Below are 21,303 nucleotides of genomic sequence, written 5' to 3'. Positions count from 1 at the left end.
CATGTGTCTCCCAGTTTCCCCTCTCGCTTCCTACACTCGTGTCCCCTCTTGCTCCCTGAACCTCGTGCCCCCTCGCTTCCTGCACCTCCTACCCCCCTCGCTTCCTGCACCTCCTACCCCCCTCGCTTCCTGCACCTCCTACCCCCTCGCTTCCTGTGTCTCCCGCTTCCTGCGCCTCCTGTTCCTACCCCTTTCGCATCCAGTGTCTCCCGCTTCCCCTCTCGTTTCCTGCGCCTGCTGCTCCCCTCTCACTTCCTGCGCCTCCTGCTCCCCTCACTTCCTGCGCCTCCTGCTCTCACTCTCGATTCTTGCGCCTCCTGCTCTCACTCTCGATTCTTGTGCCTCCCGCTCCCACTTGCGCTCCCTGCGCCTCCTACTCCCCCCCCCCCCCCCCCCTCCCCTGCATCCTGTGTCTCCCTCTTCCCCTCTCGTTTCCTGCACCTCCCATTCCCACTCTCGCTCATTTTTCTCGATTGTGCCTTTATCTATAGCTCCAATTCAAGTTCTTCTGTTAGTCTTGGTACCTTTAAACCTTTTTTGCCCCCTCTATTTTTCTTTGATTTCCCTCCTAACATTTGACAAATAGCCTCTTAGAATTGATAGGTTACTGCCTTGATCACAGTTTAATCTCTTTGTGAGATCAAATCTCAGTGTTTTGGATTTTGCCTCAACTGGAGCGCATTATTCAGAAAAGATATTCAATTTTCCTTTGTTATTATAAAAAAAAACATGTCTGCATTTGAACCAATCTGACATGTTCCCTTCTTGGTCTTGGCGACACCTCTGCCAACATCAGTTGTTTGGAGAGAGAACCAGGTTTCTTTTTTTTCCTAATTTATTCTTACATGAGTCCTACTCTCATCACCCTTGAACGGAGTGAGAGCATTTAAGAGTCGACCACTCTTGGAGTAATGCGGAGTCAACTAAGGATGGTAGATTTTCTTTCCTGAAGGACATTAGTGAACCAAGTGAGCACTGAATAGTTTTCAATTCCAGAATTTTTATTATTTTTTATAAATTTAGAGTACCCAATTATTTTTTTTCCAATTGAGGGGCAATTTAGCGTGGCCAATCCACCTACCATGCTCATTTTCTGGGTTGTGGGGGTGAGACCCACGCAGACACGGAGAATGTGCAAACTCCACACGGACAGTGACCGGGGCCAGGATCGTACCCGGGTCCTCGGTGCCATGAGGCAGCAGTGCTAACCACTCCGCCACTATGACGCCCTTCCAGAATTATTAATTGAATTTAAATTCCTCCAACTGCCGTGATGGGACTTGAACTTGCGTTCAGAGCGTTCAGCTGCACTTCTGAATTACTCAACCGGTGACATAACCACAATGTCACCATCTCCTCTCTCCAGCTCTGTCTCTCATTTCTGGGGTCATGCACCATTGAATGACCAAACAAATGGGTCCTGCATTGCTTTTAGATGTTACCGTTGACTTGTCTTTGCATTAAAAGAAAATGTATTGTGCTGCTTTTTGTTCACATGAAAAGTTAACATTATCTTTGTGATAAAGCCAAGGATATCTGTCCCCGGAACAAGGAATCCCAGGTCAGAATCTAGATTTTAAAATGCCAAGTAATAAATGCAGTATAAAACTCTCCCATGTTCTGTATCAAACTCGGAGGAACATCCTGTGCTGTGTCAGGATGACACTTCTTTGTCTCTTACCAATGTTAGAACAGTGACTGTGCCAAAGTGCAAGCCATTTTAAGCTCCACATCTCTGCGCACTAGATGTTGTCTTGAATCTGCTCATTCAATGTATAGTATTTGATATGACCATCAATTCACAAGACACATGATTGGTAGTGAACAGTGGTTTTAATAGTCTTACAACTGAGCCTGCCTGCGACGAGATGAACTGGCAGCAGGCTCACAACTGCAGATCTTTATACTTCCAGTTAGTGGGAGGAGCCATGGGCGGAACCATGGGCGGAGCCACGGGTGGAGCCCAGTACAAACTCCTCATCTCCCCCTATGGGCAGAGCCGCGCAACTGCTCGTATACCGAGCTTACATAGACACAACACATACTACATAACACAGTGTGAATTACTAGGATTGTGATTCACCACATTCACCCCCTGTAAAAAAAAATCAAGTCCAGCGGGGGTGATTGGTTTACAAATTGAGTCGGTCCGGCTGTCGGGTCGTCCTCTGAGATCTACGAAGCACCGGGGTTGCAACCTCTTCTGGTGGCGGTCGGCGAGGGTACCATGGCGGACTCTGGGGGTGATTCGGTCTGAGCTTCGTACGCGACTGGTTCGACTGGTGGCGGGGAGCACCAGAAACCCATAGGCGCGGGGGTGCAGAGCACGGGCAATGAACCTGCAGGCGTGGGGGCGCCATGCGTTGAGGGTTGGGTGGGGTGTAGTGTGAGGGGCGCCTCGGTGGTAGTGGTGTCGGAGTTGGATCCTGCAGGCGCCAGGTCCCGGAGGGAAACAGTGTCCTGACGGCAGTCAGGGTATTCAATGAACGCGTATTGGGGGTTTGAGTGGAGTAGGAGCACTCTCTCCACGAGTGGGTCAGTTTTGTGGGTCCGGACGTGCTTCCAGAGGAGAACCGGGCCCGGTGTCTTCAACCATGCTGGGAGTGAAACACCCATGGTAGTGCCCCTGGAAAAAACAAATAGCCGCTCGTGAGGGGTCTGATTGGTGGCAGTACATAGGAGGGACCTAATAGCATGGAGCGCGTCGGGGAGGGCCTCCTGCCAATGGGAGGTCGGGAGCGTCCTGGACCGGAGGCTCAGTAGGACGTTCTTCTAGACCGTCGCGTTCTCCCTCTCCACCTGCCTGTTTCCCCCTGGGGTTGTAGCTGGAAGTCCTGCTCGAGGCAATGCCCTTGTCGAGCAGGTACTGACGCAGCTTGTCAGTCAAACTATGTGCGCCAGCGGTTGCTTGAAAAAGGGGACCAGAACTTGGAGGACACTGTAGAATTGGCTCCTACCATGGAGGTCTCGTTCCGCAGCCTCACCTCGTTCCCCGCGGACCAAGCGAACCCATCCTGGGCCCCCGACCAGTGACTGCCCCAGGCCTGCGCCGCGCGGCCACCCACCCACTACGCAGCCCCAGTGTGCCATTTTTGCGGACAGCCCCAGCACCCACAGCAGTACTGCCCGGCCCGCAACGCGACCTGCAGCAGCTGCGGTCGCAAAGGAAACTATGCCCGGGTCTGCCTGGCGAAGAAATCCCCCTCTCCAAACTCTCCCGCAGCCCAGAGCACTCGTTTCCAAAACTCACAGGCCCGCAGGCCCCGAAACGCTGCGGCCTGTACTCCGACTCCGCCCCCATCCGACACGTGCGATTCATGGGGGCCACCATCTTGGCAACCTCCCTCCACGCGGCCGGCCACGTGCGACTCATGGGGGCCGCCATCTTGGGCGCCATCTTCCTCGTCGCCCGCCACGTGCGATCCACAGGGGCGGCCATCTTGGGATCCATCCTCTTCAACCTCTGAAACTCACCTCGAAGACTGCGACCTCAGCGGACAGTCATCACGGGGCCACTCCAGCACAGCTGATCGAGCCGCCGACTACCCGCAACTCAGGGCGGTCACGTTGGACCAGTCGCGTCCGAAACACCTCCGCAACTCGATGATGACCGTTAAAGTCAACGGGTACAGTACACCGTGCCTCTTCAACTCCGGGAGCACCGAGAGCTTCGTACACCCAGATCTGGTAAGACGCTGTTCGCTCCCTATTTTCCCTGCACGGCAGACTATCTCCCTCGCTTCGGGCTCACACTCAGGGTCACGACAGTGCGCCCTTGGAGGTGAACAAACGATTCAGGGCGCCAGCTACTCGAACTTCCAGCTAGACGTACTCCCCGAACTCTTACTGGGACTCGACTTCCAGTGCAACCTCAAAAGCCTCACACTCAGCTTCGGCAGGCCCCTACCTCCACTCACTATCTGCAGTCTAGCGACGCTAAAAGTCGACCCCCCCTCCACTCTTTGCTAACCTCACTCCGGACTGCAAAACCCGTAGCCACTCGCAGCAGGCGGTACAGCCTGCAGGACAGGGTGTTTATCAGAACCAAGGTCCATAGGCTTCTACGTGAGAGGGTCATAGAGGCCAGTAACAGCCCCTGGAGAGCTCAGGTGGTGGTCGTCAAGACCGGGGGAAAATTCCGAATGGTAGTAGACTATAGCCAAACCATTAATCGGTTCACGCTCCTCGACGCGTACCCCCTTCCCAGGATGGCAGACATGGTGAATCAGATTGCTCAGTACTGCATTTTCTCCACGGTGGATCTGAAGTCTGCATACCATCAGCTTCCAATCCGCCCGGAGGACCGCCACTACATGGCGTTCGAGGCAGATGGCTGCCTCTTCCATTTTCTCCGGGTTCCCTTTGGCGTCACGAATGGGGTCTCGGTGTTCCAACGAGCGATGGACCGAATGGTGGACCAGTACGGGCTGCGGGCCACGTTTCCGTACTTGGATAACGTCACCATCTGCGGCCATGATCAGCATGACCACAACGCTAACCTCCATCAATTTCTCCAAACTGCCCAGAAACTTAACCTCACGTATAACACGGAGAAATGTGTTTTCCACATGACCAGGCTAGCCATCCTCGGCTATGTCGTGGAAAACGGAGTCCTGGGCCCCGACCCGGACCCGGACTCTTACAACTCCCTCTCCCTCATTGTCCCAGGGCCCTCAAAAGGTGCCTGGGATTCTTCTTGTGCTATGCCCAGTGGGTCCCTCAGTATGCGGACAAAGCCCGCCCACTATTTAAGGCCACACTCTTTCCTCTGTCAGATGAGGCTTGCATCAAGGAGGACATCACCAAAGCGGCCATGCAGGTGGTGGATGTGAATTCGTCCCCTTCCAGATAGAGAGCGATGCCTCAGCGGTCGCTCTCGCAGCCACTCTAAATCAGGCAGGGAGACCAGTCGCCTTTTTCTACCGAACCCTCTCCGCTTCGGAACTTCAACGCTCCTCAGTCGAAAAGGAAGCACAAACCATCGTGGAAGCTATACGACACTGGAGGCACTACCTCACAGGTAGGAGGTTCACCCTCATCACCGACCAAAGATCGGTTGCCTTCATGTTTGACAACTCACAAAGGGGCAAAATTAAAAATGATAAAATCCTGCGGTGGAGGATCGAACTCTCCACCTACAAGTACGATATTATGTATCAACCGGAGAAGCTCAACGAGCCCCCAGATGCCTGTCCCACGGCACATGCGCCAGCGCGCAAGACGACCGCCTGAAAGCTATCCACAATGACCTCTGCCACCCGGGGGTCACCCGATTTGCCCACTACATCAAAGCCCGAAATCTGCCTTTCTCCACCGAGGAGGTAAAAGCCATCACCAGGGATTGCCCGATCTGTGCGGAGTGCAAACCGCACTTCTATAGACAGACAGGGCCCACCTGGTAAAGGCCTCCAGGCCCTTTGAACGCCTGAGCATCGATTTCAAAGGGCCACTCCCCTCGACCAATCGGAATGTGTACTTCCTAAACGTCACAGACGAGTTCTCCCGCTTCCCCTTTGCTATCCCGTGCCCCGATATGACCTCCCACACAGTCATTAGGGCCCTGCACAGCATCTTCACCCTGTTCCCCAGCTACGTACACAGCGACAGGGGTTCATCCTTTATGAGCGACAAGCTCCTTCAGTACCTGCTCGACAAGGGCATCGCCTCGAGCAGGACTACCAGCTACAACCCCAGGGAGAACAGGCAGGTGGAGAGGGAGAACGCAACGGTCTGGAAGACCGTCCTACTGACCCTACGGTCCAGGAATCTCCCGACCTCCCAATGGCAGGAGGTCCTCCCCGACGGGCTCCATGCTATTAGGTCCCTCCTATGCGCAGCCACCAACCAGACCCCTCACGAACGGCTATTTGTTTTTTCTAGGGGCACTACCACGGGGGTTTCGCTCCCAGCATGTTTGAAGACACCAGGCCCGGTTTTCCTCCGGAAGCACGTCCGAGCACACAAAACTGACCCACTCATAGAAAGAGTGCTCCTACTCCACTCCAACCCCCAATACCCTTTCATCGAATACCCTGACGGCCGTCAGGACACTGTTTCCTTCCGGGACCTGGCGCCTGCAGGATCCAACTCCACCACCACGGCCGCCGAGGTACCCCTCACACTACACACCACACAACCCCTTGCACCCCCGCACCTACAAGTTCACGGCCTGTGCTCCGCGCCCCCGCGCCTATAGGTTTCCTGCGCTGCCCGTCGAACCAGTCGGGTACGAAGCTCGGACCAAATCACCCCCGGAGTCCTCTATCGTACCCTCACCGACCGTCACCACTCAGCCACCTGAAGAGGCTGCAACCCTGGTGCTTCGCCGATCCCAAAGGACGACTCGGCCGCCGGACAGGCTCAATTTGTAGACCCATCACCCCCGCCGGACTTGATTTTTTTTTACAGGGGGTGAATGTGGTGAATTATAAACCTAGTAATTCACACTGTGTTCTATTATATGTATTATGTCCTTGTGGGCTCTGTATACGAGCAATTGCGTGGCTCTGCCCGTAGGGGGAGATGAGGAGTTTGTACAGGGCTCCACCCATGGCTCCGCCCATGGCTCCTCCCACTAACCTGAAGTATAAAGCTCTGCAGTCGTGAGCCTGCTGCCAGTTCATCTCGTCGCAGGCAGGCTCTGTTGTAAGATTATTAAAACCACTGTTCACTTCCAATCCCGTGTCTTGTGAATTGATGGTCACATCACCTTCTTCATTCTTTCCCAGCGTGGTTAAATCTCTCTATTTCATTCAGTATTTCCTTGGTTAATTTTGGCAAGGAAGCAACAATAGTTCACAAGAACATTCCTTTTCTTCTAAGTAGTTTGTTAATACATGCTGTTCTTTGGTGGACTAGTTAAAGAATGCAGGTTGGAGTGGGGGTGTAATTGCAATTTGCCTCAGGCTCATGTGCATTTTTTTCCCAGAAGGGACTCGTGGAGGAGGTCCTGCTTTGCAAAGCTAACCTTGAATCCTTTGTGTTAATGTACTTCAGAGTTTTAAACTGAAGATTCACTGTAGCAATAGACTTTCATAGTATAAAAAATGAGAGATTTTAGGGTTTTTTGATACCCTTCTTTACTCAGACTATCACCCTCCAAAAGCCACAGTAGGATTGTGATGATTTTCACATTGTCTTGATTAGGGTATGAAGGCAGAAATTGCTCCTAATTGCTCAAAGTGGAAAAGCAAAATAAAACAATTGAGCAACTCAATTTCCTTTCGATTATTACTAGATATTGACTTTTCTTGAGACTTGTCTGAATAGTTCCATGGGATTCCCTGTCGTGCACAGAGCCAGGGTGTACAGGTTTTGCTTAAATGATTATGATTTTGTTCAATCAAAAAGCAGCATAATGCAGATGATGGAAATCTGAAATAAAAATAGAAAATGCTGGAAATACTCAGCAGGTCATGCAGCATCTGTGGAGAAGTAGTTGATGTTTCAGGTCGATGACTTTTCGTCAGAGTTGAAAACATGGTCTGCTTTACATTGGGGAGACCAAATACATGATTGGGTGGTCACTTTGCAGAGCACCCCCCTAATCCAGTGATTCCAAACCTTTTCAGGAATACGGCACAGTTTAAAGAGACAATTGCATAGCACACCCATTTTTTTCAGCTGAATCAGATGCTCATAAACATCACATTTATTTACATTTACTATGGTTACAGTCTTACTAGAGAGGTGTGCAACATAGTGCATACAATAATTCTGTTTTTCCCTATTAAGGGACAATTTAGCATGGCCAAACTACCTATCCTGCACATCTTTGGGTTGTGGGGGTGAGACCCATGCAGACATGGGGAGAATGTGCAAACTCCACATGGAGAGTGACCTGGAGCTGGGATTGAACCCGGGTCCTCGATGCCGTGAGGCAGTGACCCAGAGCCGGGATCAAACCTGGAACCTCGGCGCCGTGAGGCCGCAGTGCTAACCCACTGCGCCACCATGCCGCCCTTACAGCAATTTAAATAAGGATCAAATGTGTTAATCATAGAATTTACAGTGCAGAAGGAGACCATTTGGCCCATCGAGTCTGCACCGGCCTTAATGTTTCCAATCACCACAAAATACACAGTCTTCGACAACGAGCACAAGACACATTTTCAAAATCTGCTCAACTCGGCAATTTCTTTTTTTTTATTTAGAGTACCCTATTCATTTTTTCCAATTAAGAAGCAATTTAGCTTGGCCAATCCACCTAGCTTGCATATTTTTGAGTTGTGGGGGCGAAACCCACACAAACACGGAGAGAATGTGCAAACTCCACACGGACAGTGACCTAGAGCCGAGATCGAACCTGGGACCTCTGCGCCGTGAGGCCGCAGTGCTAACCCACTGCGCCACCGTGCTGCCCTAACCTGGCTATTTCTAACCATTCATAGCCCTAATCTGATCCACACGTAGCACTTGGTTCGGATGTCTGAATTTTGGCCTATGAATTTCTTTTTGTTTCATCAACAATTGAATAAGCGGAGGAATCAAACTTAACAGGATACAAGAGGATATCAAATAGATCCAGCAAATAATTTGGATATGGTCAATTTTGCTGCGTCTGTTAGCTTGTTTTGTCTTGTTTTGCTATCAGTACTGGCAACACGGTGACACAGTGGTTAGACCTACTGCCTCACAGTGCCAAGGACCTGGATTCAATTCCGGCCTTGGTTGACTGTGGAGTTTGCACTTTCTCATGTGTCAGCGTGTGTTTCCTCCAGATGCTCCGGTTTCCTCCCACAGTCCAAAATGTGTAGGTTAGGTTAAGGAGTTTTTGGGATAGGGCAGGGAAGTGGAGTGGAGTGTTGGGTAGAGTGTTCTTTCAGAGGGTCAGTGCAAATTTGATGGGCTGAATGGCCTCTATCTGCACTGTAGGGATTCTATGGATTCTACTATCAGTAAAAAAGTGAGCAAACGCCATTTCTTGGTTTCTATGGTGACTAATAAATCCTATCGCGTCATCTCAATTTCACCGTGGCCATCTGCGTTTAGAATGTTCACATTTTACAGTCAAAAGACCAATACTTTACTTTTAAAGTATTTGATGATTAATTTTCATAAATTTTGGTTGGATTGAATATTGTTTAAAACGAAACAATAGGTTTGTTTTACATTGATTTTCATTACCTTCGTACAAAATTGCGTGGCACACTTGGACAATCCTCATACCACAACAGTGTGCAATGGCACACTGGTTGAAAACCACTGCCCTCGTCCACAAGCATGACCCTGAACTTCCAACGGCCCGTCATCTTAATTTCCCACCATGTTCTCAAGCTGACATCTGTCTTTGGCCTGCTGTACTGCTTCTGTGAAACTGAACAGATGCTTGGTGAACAACACCTCGTTTTTTGATTTGGCATTTTACAGCATCCGGACTCAACATTGACCTTAATAATTTCAGACCATAAACTCTGCCCAACTTTTGGTTTCCTTCTCTTTGCATATTTTGTTTTTTCTCTTACTTTTGCTTTCAACATAGTAGCACACCTGCTGAAGGCACATCTTTTGCTTCTTTGTTTCTTTTCTTGCCCATCACCTTCCCTTTGGCCCTGTAAGACTAATTCTTCTGCTATTCCATCTTTACTGCCTTCCACCCCATCACAGACCTTTATCCTTGCCCCTACCACCCCGCTCAAATCTATTACATCTCTAACTTTTCCCCATTCTGACGAAAGGTCATCAACCTGAAACTTTAGCTCCTTTTCTTTCTCCGCAGATGCTGCCTGACCTGAGTATTTCCAGCATTTTCTGTTTTTTATTTAATGATTTTTGTTTAATTCCTTAGTATGTAGCCAACATTCTTGTGTTTTATCAGTAGAAGCTTGTGTTTTATCAGTAGAAGCTTGCTCTTTCTCTGGGATGTGGGAATTGCACTGATTACTTTCTCTCTTTTGTCCTTTCATCATTATGTCTGTTTTCTTTATGACATCCAAATATGTTCCTGTTACACTACGTCCTCAATGTCCGATTTGCAGACAAAGGTAGGCTATAGAAAGAACTTTCTTCACAAAATTTGGGTGAGTTGAAGCACACTTCTGCATTGAGAGGATGGCTCTCTATGATCCTTTTCGACCCTCCTGACACAAACACACATCCACATGTTTCTGGGCCAAGACTTCTGAAATGAGTATTAATACTTTAATTGCAGCAGGAATCATACATTGCTGTGCTACTGAGCAATACAGACTGAGAAATGAAAGTCGCCATTGTCCCAGAGGGCCAAAGGCTGCTTTCCCCTTTGAGAGAGAGAGCTGACTGGTGGTGATTTAACCTGAGGGCCACCATACCTCAGGCGAAGGGCAAGGTTAAGAAGGCAAGGCCTTCATGGATACCTCAACCAATTCAGAAATTCAACCCACACTGTTGGCGTTGCTCCCCATCACAAACCCACTGTCCAGCCAACTCAGCTAACCAGCCCCTACAGACTGAGAAGCTTCATATTCATTAGCTGGCTGGCTGATTTATACAGCATGGTTGATAATCAATTGGGTTGGGGATCTACAATTGGCCTAAGTGCTCCTGAGGTAGAAAAAAATACAAATTAGCCATTGTCCCCACTTCAGATCCCTGTTGGTCTTTACTGGAAAGTTCACTCATTCACATTGTTCTTTGATGATTAGTGCAAATTTACCCAATATTCCCATGTAAAAAGATGTGGGTCTGGAGATTAAATTAAGAATAGTAATGCAGTGACGTGCAAGCAACTACTAATTTCTAAGTTACGAGCTGAATTATGTTGTTCTTCTATATTGCAAGTGTACAAAATCTCCATTTCCATCACTGGTCACAAGAACACTGCCTCAAAACTCTTTTTACTATGCCAGTTCATCTGAGACAACTAGCCATTTTCAGTGCAGCATTAACTAGCATTGTTCTAAACATGACTTGTCACAGTTCTCTCACCTGAAAACAATGATGGAAGTGTGACCATTGTATAAATTCATTCAACCATCTCTTTATTCTATTCGCCCCCACCTAATGCTATGAAAACCAACACATACCCAATGTCTTGGTAAGATGCCATGGCTTTTAACCCAGTGTGTCCAAACAGTGAATAAGATCATTATGCAGAGAGCATTTCAAACTGCTGTATTTTCAGAATTCCCTAGGTGCCAGCCATAGATCAGTGGGACCATGTAGATCCAGTCTTAACAAAGGCATTTAAGTATAGCAGTGCCTTGTACGTTTTTCTAGGAGCTTCTCATTTGCCGCGACAACTCTGGGCTATCTATAGATCTCGAGTTGGCAAAAAGGGGAAAAATATGGTTAAACAAAACTCAACTCCTTCAGCAAGAACATTTCTATCAGTCGCAGCAGTCCATAGAGTATTGCAAACATGTATGGAGATTTGTGAGAGGGTACAAAACAAAATGCAGGCACAAAGTAAAAATCACAACTTCTGAACCTTCGAGTGATATGTACATTGCACAAGAGTAACAATAGGGAAATATTATGACTAGGATACTGCAGGAAGGTAATAATAGCTAGTGCTGTTAACAGGAGGGGGTTGTGTTGCATGCAAGCATAGAACTAGACCAGTGTTGTTAACAGGGTAAGGTGTTGCATGAGAGAGTAAAAGTATTATTTGTAGTCTTTTATTTCTCCTTTTCCAATTGCTGAGAACTGAAAGAGTACCGACCTCACCCACTGGTGTAAAGGTCCCTTCCAGAGGCAACCGAGTTGTATAATGCTGAGGTAACGTTTTGAACTTGATGCAGTGAAATGGGGCATATAATTTAAGTAGGATGTAGGGAATCATAGAATAGCTACAATGCGGAAAGGCCATTCGGCCCGTCAAGTCTGCGCCAAATCAGTTTATGTATTTGACCCAATACAATTGCAGGTCATTTGGCTTGATGGCAGAAGCTGTTTTTTTTATTAATTAAACCATTTTTAAACCACGTTTATGCTTTCCTAGTTATCTTTGTATAATTGTGGAGTTTGAACAAATGGCCTCTTCTGTCAGCATTTTTAACTAAAAATACAGTTTAATTGCTCTACCAATACTGTACATTTGAGGAATCAACAGTATCAAACAGTTATTATTAAAGGGACCCAATCCATAAAGGTGCTGTTCTTCAGGTTTTTTTGCACAGGTACGTAAAATCTGCAAATGTTTTAAGTTTACAGCAAAAATGTTTGATTGGGGGTTCAAACCTCTGTGCCTGTGCATTGATGGTGTGGCTTGATTTTTGGGTTTGTCTTGTACGTAACACTGAGGGCCATGTGGTCTTTAACTATTTTACTCCACTTAAAAAGTGTAGTTGTTTCTGGGAACCCCAGTTTCCTTTTAATATCATAATTGAAAGGCAGTGTAGATTGACCATTCCAATCCACTCTTTAATTTGTATTTTCTTGCCCTTTCTGTGCATTTCTTGTAGACACAATGTTCATCTAGCAGTCAATGCGGAAAACTTCAAATCTAATATTGTCAGCGCAAAGGAGATGAGAGAAATTTGGTCCTGGATCCCAGAACGATTTGCTCTTTGCCAACCAATGTTGATTTTCACTACTTTGGACCATGGTTATAGCCTGAACAGGTAAAATATAAAAAAGTAACATTCTGCAGGTCAGGACTTTCTGTGGAGAGAAATAAAGTTAATCTTTCAGGTCAATGACCTTTCATCAGAGCTGGAAAACAGGTTAAAAAGGATTTAAATGTGTTACTTTCATTTCAGATTTTATGCTCACTGTGAGGGCTATGAACCAACTATCATTCTCATCAAAACGACAGAGGCTGAGGTAGGTTGTGTATTTAACACAATTAGAAAACATTTTCAGAGTTGTAATCAAGTGCACACTTGTTTTATTTTTGAATTGCAGAAAGCAATAGCTACAATGGGGGTGGCGGAGAAAGCGTGAAAAGGGAAAAGTTTGCACAGCAGGGGAGAACTATTAGTCCAACGAATTTAGGAAATTGCTGGAACTTTGCTCTAGGTGTTTTGACACCTGTCTTGAAAGACCTTCTATACAATGACAGGAAATATAAGTGTCTTATTGAGGACAAACCCAAGAAGAATTTGTACGGGCCTATTCAAGACTAAAATTCGCAGGGAACACCATGCCTGAAAGCAGGTGTAACAGCTACTGCCTGAAACTGTCACCATGCCTTTATTTCAATAGGTTTGTGGTGCTTACCTTACAACGGATTGGAGAGAACGAAGGCGCGGAGGAAACAAGCTGAGTTATTTTGGCACAGGAGAATGTTTTGTGTTCAAGGTATTGATGATGGATTATTTTGGCTAATATTGCATTGTCGGCAGCACGGTGGCTCAGTGGTTAGCACTGCTGCCCCACGGCGCCGAGGTCCCAGGTTCGATCCCGGCTCTGGGTCACTGTCCGTGTGGAGTTTGCACATTCTCCCCGTGTTTGCGTGGGTTTCGCCCCCACAACCCAGAGATGTGCAGGGTAGGTGGATTGGCCATGCTAAATTGCTCCTTAATTGGAAAAAATGAATTGGGTACTCTAAAATTTTAAAAAATGTAAAACTTAAAAATAAAAATAATATTGCATTGTCTCTGGCTGTTTTACTACTGAAAGGCTGGAAATTTATGCTTGTAAATAGAAAATGTATACCATTGGCACATTAATGGCACTGTGACAAACAGCAAGTGTTCACCGAAGGAGAACTGTGAAGAAATTGGTTTTATCATGGAGTCCATGTACCCACTCAGGAAATGACCTATTTCTAAAGAACAGACTGTCCTTACGGAGAATTATTTCCTGGAGGTATTTCCTCGCTAACTGCTCAGCTGCTGAATACTTGATCTAATTGGTGGGCCTATCTAATTTTTGCAATTGCTTTTTGGTCAAAATACTGTACATTTTTTGACATTCATAACCATAACCAGCCTCTGTGAGTGAAAAGTGTTCTTTCTCCCCAAGTGGTGCCATCTCTCAAATTATAGCAGCTGTTTTTAAACTTTCAGATTGTCACCTTTGAAGTTCTGGCATAATCTAATGAAGGGTGTTAAGACTTTGGCAATGCTTTTCTACAGGTGATCCACTGGCATCAGTTTTACATATCCCCTACTCTGCTGTAGAAAATAGAATTGAAGTTTGGTCTAAAAAAATCTTTCATTGATTTTTTTTAAATTTAGAGTACCCAATTCATTTTTTCCAATTAAGGGGCAATTTAGTGTGGCCAATCCACCTAGTCTGCACATCTTTGGATTGTGGGGGCGAAACCTACGCAAACACAGGGAGAATGTGCAAACTCCACACAGACGGTGACCCAGAGCCGTATTCAAAACTGGGACCTCGGCGCTGTGAGGCTACAGGGCTAATCCACTGCGCCACCGTGCTGCCTTATCTTTCATTGATTAAGTTGCTTTCTACAAAATAATACTTTTGAAAAAGGAAGGACAGAAGGTAATGATAACATATTGCTGTATGGATTAGTATGGCATTGTTGTAGTTTTATCCAAGATTAATACATAAAGGAATGCTTCTGGAATTTCTGTACGTTGAAATAGTGCCTACAGTTCAAAATAATGCATTGGCTGTGAGGTGATTTGTGAGATCCTGAGGACATGTAAAGCTAAATAGCTTATGTTCTTTAATTAGAATGCAAAAGATCAACACTCAATCAAATTTTGTGTCAAGCAAATTATTACAGTTAGTCTTTTCCTAGTCATCTATTAAAGCCATTAGAAAACTGGAGAAAAAACTGTTTGAATTTGTTCTTGAAACTCACCACAACTGTGTGTTCATATTGCCAGTCTTTTGAAGCTTTGCTCACGTGTATGTGGCAGGCTTGTGATGGCCCTGAGCCCTTTCCAAATATCCTATAGTCATGGCTAAATGCTGTTTATGCAATTGCCCCTCATACCTGGATTGTAAGTATTTTTGTTTTTGTTATTTGTAGCTTCAGCCTGAAATGGAACGATATGAATGGGTTATCATTAAACATCCGGAGATGGAAGCTTCTAAAAGTCTTCTGGATGCTTGCCCAGAATCACCGCAGCAGCCTGGTATCTTGAATACAGAGCCCCCCCAGGAAGAGAGTTTGCTTACTTCATCTGAGGAACCCTCAGACAGATTATCACCCTTCCTTGCCACACGTCACTTCAACTTGACATCAAAAGCTACTTCAATGTTCATGGCTGGAAGTGCAGAATACATTATAATTGGTGAGTAAAACCATGTATATACCAGAACACTGAGGATAACTCGTGCTCCATTTTTGAAGTTGTTGCATGGGATCTTGAGAAAACAAATGGGGCTTCGGTTTAATATAAAATCCAAAAGATAGCACCTCTGGTAGACTCTCTCAGTACTGCACTGGAGCGTCAGCCATGAGTTTTGCACTCAAGCCCTTGGGGTGAGACTTGAACCAACAACCTTATGACTTTGAGGTGAGAATGGTATCAGCTGAACCACGCTTGACACCAGTGGAGAGATGAGGAAATTAGAATAAAATCAGTGACCTCTCACTTGATGCTGTCCCCCAAGGATATTTTTATGCAAAATATTGTCAGCAAACAGTATGTTCTATCGGAGGTGGTAATTCTTACTAAGTGCATGAAATGACACCATATCTTCCTCTTGAATTCCCAGCCAATACCAAAAAAAACCTCTATTCACAGGGAAAGCAAGGTGCCTGTTAGGTTTGACTTTGTAACTTCCAGTGGAGGCCATGGTGTGAGTGGTCGCACACAGGGCAGTTCCTGCTTGAAGCAATAGAAAAGAGCTCTTTTTATCCAAAATCGGGTGTAACCAACGGAAAAGTGTAACTGAAGGTCGGAGGAGAAGTTCCCCCTGGGAATAGCATATCTGCTGGTTGTCAAACCCGTCAGGAGGTGAAGGACTTGGCCAAGGAGTTGGAAGAGACCTGGGGTGCGGCAGCTAGTGGAAAGATGGAGGAGGGAGAAGGGTCAGTGCAGGTTAGAAAGCCCCAAATGGAGCAGTTGATGGCCTTCATCAAAAACTAATTCCACCAGCAGAGGAAGGAGATGCAGGAGGATCAATCAAAGACCATTGAAGGGGCTGTGGCACCCCTGAAGGGCTCAATAGAGGGGGTGGAAAAATGTCTAGAGGCTCAGGGGTCACAGATAGGAGAGATCGAGAGGGTGATCTCAGCGATAGAGTGGTGGCACTGGAGATGGGGCTCTTAGGAGTCCTTAGGAAGATATGGTGTCATTTCATGCACTTTGTAAGAATTACCATGGGGGCAGCATGGTGGCGTAGTGGGTTAGCCCTGCAGCCTCACGGCGCCGAGGTCAAAGGTTTGATCATGGCTCTGGGTCACTGTCCGTGTGGAGTTTGCACATTCTCCCCGTGTTTGCGTGGGTTTTGCCCCCACAATCCAAAGATGGAATGGCCATGCTAAATTGCCCCTTAATTGGAAAAAAATGAATTGGGTACACTAAATTTATAAAAAAAAAGAATCCAGCTGCACAAGTTTGTGGAGAAAGAGAAGATCTTGCAATGGGCCAGGGAGAAGCGGAACTGTGAATGGGAGGGAAACAGGTTTAAATATACCAGGACATTGGAGCTGAACTGGCAGAACGGTGTGTGGGGTTCAAAAGGGTCAAGGCGGTGTTGTATCAACGGCAGATCACGTTTGGAGTCCTCGACCCGGCGAAACTATGGGTCACTTATGAAGGCCGAGAATATCATTTTGAGACACCAGAAACAGCCGATGACTTTATGTGCCGTGTTTGAGGAGTTGTTCGTCACGAGGGGGGGGGGGGGGGACACTTGTAAAAAATTATAGTTGCTTGCTCCCCGACCTGTTTGTTTTGTAACCTTTTATGTAGGTTTGTAATAAAATACATTTTTTAAAATAGTTTGGCTTTGTAAATTTGTAAGTAAAGCATGACTAAGGTGTCACTGTTACCTTTCCACCAGGTGGTGGCAGCTACCCAGCATTGTACATCGATGGGAACCTGAACCACGGCACAACAGGACGCTCCAGCACCTTTGATAATCTTCCTCTGTGCTCAGAAACTTTCCAGATTACTGTACTGGAAGTGTGGAGCTTCCAGGATGTCATGCCCAATTGAAGATGTTGTTTTGTCTCAAGGTCTCTCTTCAATGACACTATTCCCTATTGGTCAGGTTCTGGTGCCTGCCCAGTGAACTGGATTGCTGCGAAGGTGGGGCTCCTTGTTTCTCTTAAAACAGTATTATTTTTACCACCAGGGAATAAGGAAATTAAATGATCCTTGGAGAGGAAGCAGCAACCAGATCTGCTGTGATTACATTATGTTTGTGGAAGTTCCATCAATCATGAACTTAGCTGTAACAAATGTTTCAACCATGCGGATCTCACACTGACTCTTCAGACAGGATGCTATATTGTGCTAGGAAGTAGCCTAGTATTTCAGTTATTACTGAGAACTAGTCTGTGTTTCTAATTCCCTTTTTATAATAAGTCATGTTACAGTGAAAAATGAGGTTCCCTTGTGACTCTACATACTATCAGATTATAACACCTAGCTTTGGCACTCATGATCCCAAAGACTGTTTCAGTGAAGTCTACATTGTAGTGAAGACAAAGCTTAGTTCTTATAGTTGGAATAATGCTGCTGTTTGGAGGGAACTGACTGACTGACAAAAGGAGATTAATTTATGAAGCATGAGAAGAGTCTTGTCTTAATCTAATTGGTTAGCACTATGTATAGACTGTTTCACAGCTCCCAGAGACTGTTTTGTTTCAAATATTTCAGCATTGCTTTATGTTGCTCATTTCAAACAAAAATGAAATTGGCATAACAGACCACTCATCTTTCCATCAAAGCCTGTTTCTTCTTTCAGGCATACACTCTCTGAGGAGCAAAGCAGTTTGACAGACCTTCCCATGCTTCAAATTGAACCTGTTCTCTCTCTACACCAGTTATGCCCTCTGTCAGCCTGGTCAACTTCCAAATTGCAGTTAGATTCAGAAATTCCATTTCAAGGAGCCAAGCGTCAATCTGGCCAATTTTAGCTGTTGGCCAAGCTGGGATCAGCTAATCTATCACTGGCTGGGAAATGAAGCTAGTATCTCTGCCCTGTGTGGTTGAGCTACTGACTCAGGAACCAGTCATTGCATATCTTTAACATTATTTTTAAAATGCTAAATATAGAGGAATTGCAGAAGTGTGCACAACAATCAAGAATTTCTTTTTGCAGTATTCTAGAAATATGTAAAAATAAATTTACGTATCAAATGTAGTCTTCAGTGTTAATACTAAATTCTTGAGAGCAGCTGCTTGTTTGTTTACATGCAATAGGCACAGTGTATCCTTGCATCCTATGCCTCCATATCTCGACCATGAAAGGTCTACGTTAGTATGGAAACTTGCTGCACCCAGGACGGGTAGAGCAAAGTGTAAGCTGCACTTTCAAGCGGGTATAAATCTTTTATTGCACTTGGGATACTAAATGTTCTTGGCGCACAGATATACTTTCAGCTAACTTCTTGCTAACTTCTTGTAGGAGATATTATGAGGTTTACTGATTTTTTTGAAAGACATCAATACAGGGTGAAGTTTACATGTATAAATTGCATTTTCTCTTTACAGTTTAAGAATTCTCTTTACAGTTTAAAAAAGGGCAGCACGGTAGCATTGTGGATAACACAATGGCTTCACAGCTCCAGGGTCCCAGGTTGGATTCCGGCTTGGGTCACTGTCTGTGCGGAGTCTGCTCATCCTCCCCGTGTGTGCGTGGGTTTCCTCCGGGTGCTCCGGTTTCCTCCCACAGTCCAAAGATGTGCAGGTTAGGTGGATTGGCCATGATAAATTGCCCTTAGTGTCCAAAATTGCCCTTAGTGTTGGGTGGGGTTACTGGGTTATGGGGATAGGGTGGAAGTGTTGACCTTGGGTAGGGTGCTCTTTCCAAGAGCCGGTGCAGACTCGATGGGCCGAATGGCCTCCTGCACTGTAAATTCTATGAAATGAAAAATTCCATTGCCCTACCCCAATTCTAGTAAATGAATTGAGATGTCAGTTCGAAACCACTGGCCATAAATTTAGTGTTTAAGGATATTGCGCTTGTGGAAAATTATCTTGTCCACTAAAAATTAGCCTGTTTACAATAAACTGACCCCAGTAAAGCATTAGGGGAATGTTCTCCATACATTCTCACACATGTATTTGCTAACATTGATGGTGTGATTTCAGAGCCAGGTGTTTCCATCTCTCCTACTGGCAAGTGATTTATTTATGGTATCTCATAGAGCTCATTATCAGATTACAGGCCATGCAAAACTGATCCATGGAGCTCACTGGGACAAGATTTTGGGACAAGAAATTGGATATCCAGCTCCAGTGTGTCTTCAAAATTGACCCTTCAGAACTGTATGCTGGGAAATAGTCAAGATCAAACCTAAATTACAATAACCTCAGAAATAGTGATGCAATGACTAAACATGTACTGACTGGACACAGTCAAATGGTCATGAAAAGCAATGAAAGTGATAAATGATTGAGGCTTCATTATGGACTGACTCACACTTCAGTAGATGGAGTAACATAACTTGGATCCAGTGGATAGACTGGCAGCTTGTTATGGTCATTGGGCAGGGAATGTCCAGATCTCAACACAACCAGCAGTGTTAAACCAAAGGTCCCCATCGCCAGCTTATTTTTGTGGGAGAAGAGTTTCACTTTGGGCGATCTGAAATTTATGGAGTATTAGATTCATATTTTACCTTCTAGATTGCAAATGTTTTTTTTTTGCTCAGGGTTTTATGTTGAGCAATGAAATAATTACAAAATCTTAAGTTAAGCTTCAGAGCTTTAGCATAGTGCAGTTGATGCCTACCTTAGGAAAGGGTTCATTCGTACAAGTGTGCAATATTTTTAAGATCAATGAACCATATGTTTAGAAACTTAATATAAGGAAGCTGAAACCATGCGTTCATGTGGAATATTTGATATGTATAAGTGTCCAAGCCACTCAGCTGCCAGCAGAATGGCAGAAGTGAGAGCATAGCATGGTGTCTGGGGAAAATGGGGATAACAGTTCACTTTTACTATCAAGCCATTGTAAGTATCTGAAACTGTGATATGCAATGTAACTTTGAGTTTGTGGTTGGGCAGCATGGTGGCACAGTGGTTAGCATTACTGCCTACGGCGCTGAGGTCCCAGGTTCAAATCCCAACCCTGGGTCACTGTCCATGTGGAGTTTGCACATTCTCCCCGTGTCTGCGTGGGTTTCACCCCCACAACCCAAAGATGTGCAGGGTAGGTGGATTGGCCACGCTAAATTACCCCTTAATTGGAAAACATAATTTGGTACTCTAAATTTTTAAAAAACTATTTAAAAAAAGTTTGTGCTTCATTCTGATTTAGTACTATTGTAAAAGTCGTCTCTTGGGTTGAGAAAAGTGCATTGTATTGTGTAGATGCTGCATGTAACGCCAGATAAATATTGTATTATGTGGAAACCATTTAATTTGTTGTAAGACGGTGACCAAAAGTTTAGATGTATATTGAGAGGCACTGAAACCTTTAGCAATCAGAAGTGCTGTCAGGTTATTGCAAGTCTGATAACTCTTGCCACATGGGACATGTGCTATTGATACTATGGAATATTAACATGCCTTTTCCTTGGGGCTCCTGATCGGAAATGTTCTAAACTCCCTTCACACTGTAACAGTGCCAAGCTGGTTCAGCTGTTACTAGAGTATGGCAATTACATCATGGCATCAACTGCTGATGGAGACGCCATGCTAAAGCTTACTGTGCTGATGCAAGGGAACCAGGTGTGGAGCAATGGGTAGAGGAGTCCCCTTCACCTCCAGGTGGAATAGCTCATGCTGGTCACCTCTGGGTGGCCCACATTCCCAAGTGCAAGTAAAACTGGCTGCCCCAGTCAACTACAGAAGCGAAAAAGTCCAGCTAGAAATGGTTCCTATCTTTGTTTCTTTTGAAAGAATGTGGCTCAACTATATGTTACATCTACTGTGCTTATTGTGTCACTTTTAAAATGAATTTGTGAATGTCCCGTATATATTTAAAACCAGGTGTATGTTTTTGTTTTCCTTAATTGTTTGTTGACCTGTGTTCTGATTCAAAGTGTAAGTGATGGAGTAAAATTGCTTCCTGATGCTTGTGTTATGGTATGCAAAACACCATAATGTCGCAATTGGGCTTTATTTGGATGCCATTGCAGCTGGGCTGGAAGCAATCTTGTGGCAAGGTGACCTGTAGCAATCTTCAAAAGTGTAATTGACAAGCTGATTTACGAGCTGAAATGAAATGCATATCCGGTGTCCTGTTTACATTGCGTCATTGTGTGGGTGGATGGAGTGCCTCTTCAATTTATCAGATTCTCAGAATCTTGACTGTGTGCACTTACTTAGCAAT

At 45.6% G+C, this 21,303-nt stretch overlaps 1 protein-coding gene across 4 annotated transcripts in view; it reads left to right on the top strand.

Annotated features, from left to right (window-relative positions):
- Positions 1–18,162, top strand: part of tbc1d24 (TBC1 domain family, member 24) — an 85,036-nt gene extending 66,874 nt beyond the window's left edge. For 3 of the 4 annotated variants that reach the window (XM_038820208.1, XM_038820209.1, XM_038820206.1), the window contains exons 3-8: positions 9,978–9,983; positions 12,384–12,542; positions 12,681–12,744; positions 13,126–13,221; positions 14,870–15,134; positions 16,855–18,162. In XM_038820208.1, the coding sequence (XP_038676136.1) occupies positions 9,978–9,983; positions 12,384–12,542; positions 12,681–12,744; positions 13,126–13,221; positions 14,870–15,134; positions 16,855–17,009 (745 nt within the window). In that variant the 3' untranslated portion in view covers positions 17,010–18,162. The remainder of the gene's footprint in view (positions 1–9,977; positions 9,984–12,383; positions 12,543–12,680; positions 12,745–13,125; positions 13,222–14,869; positions 15,135–16,854) is intronic. The other variant, XM_038820207.1, reaches the window with a different exon arrangement.
- Positions 18,163–21,303: the final 3,141 nt, after the last annotated feature.

This window comes from Scyliorhinus canicula, chromosome 15 (assembly GCF_902713615.1).
Source record: "Scyliorhinus canicula chromosome 15, sScyCan1.1, whole genome shotgun sequence".
Lineage (NCBI taxonomy): Eukaryota > Metazoa > Chordata > Chondrichthyes > Carcharhiniformes > Scyliorhinidae > Scyliorhinus > Scyliorhinus canicula.
The sequence above is the reverse complement of the archived record's forward strand: the minus strand, read 5'-3'. Positions and strand labels throughout refer to the sequence as shown.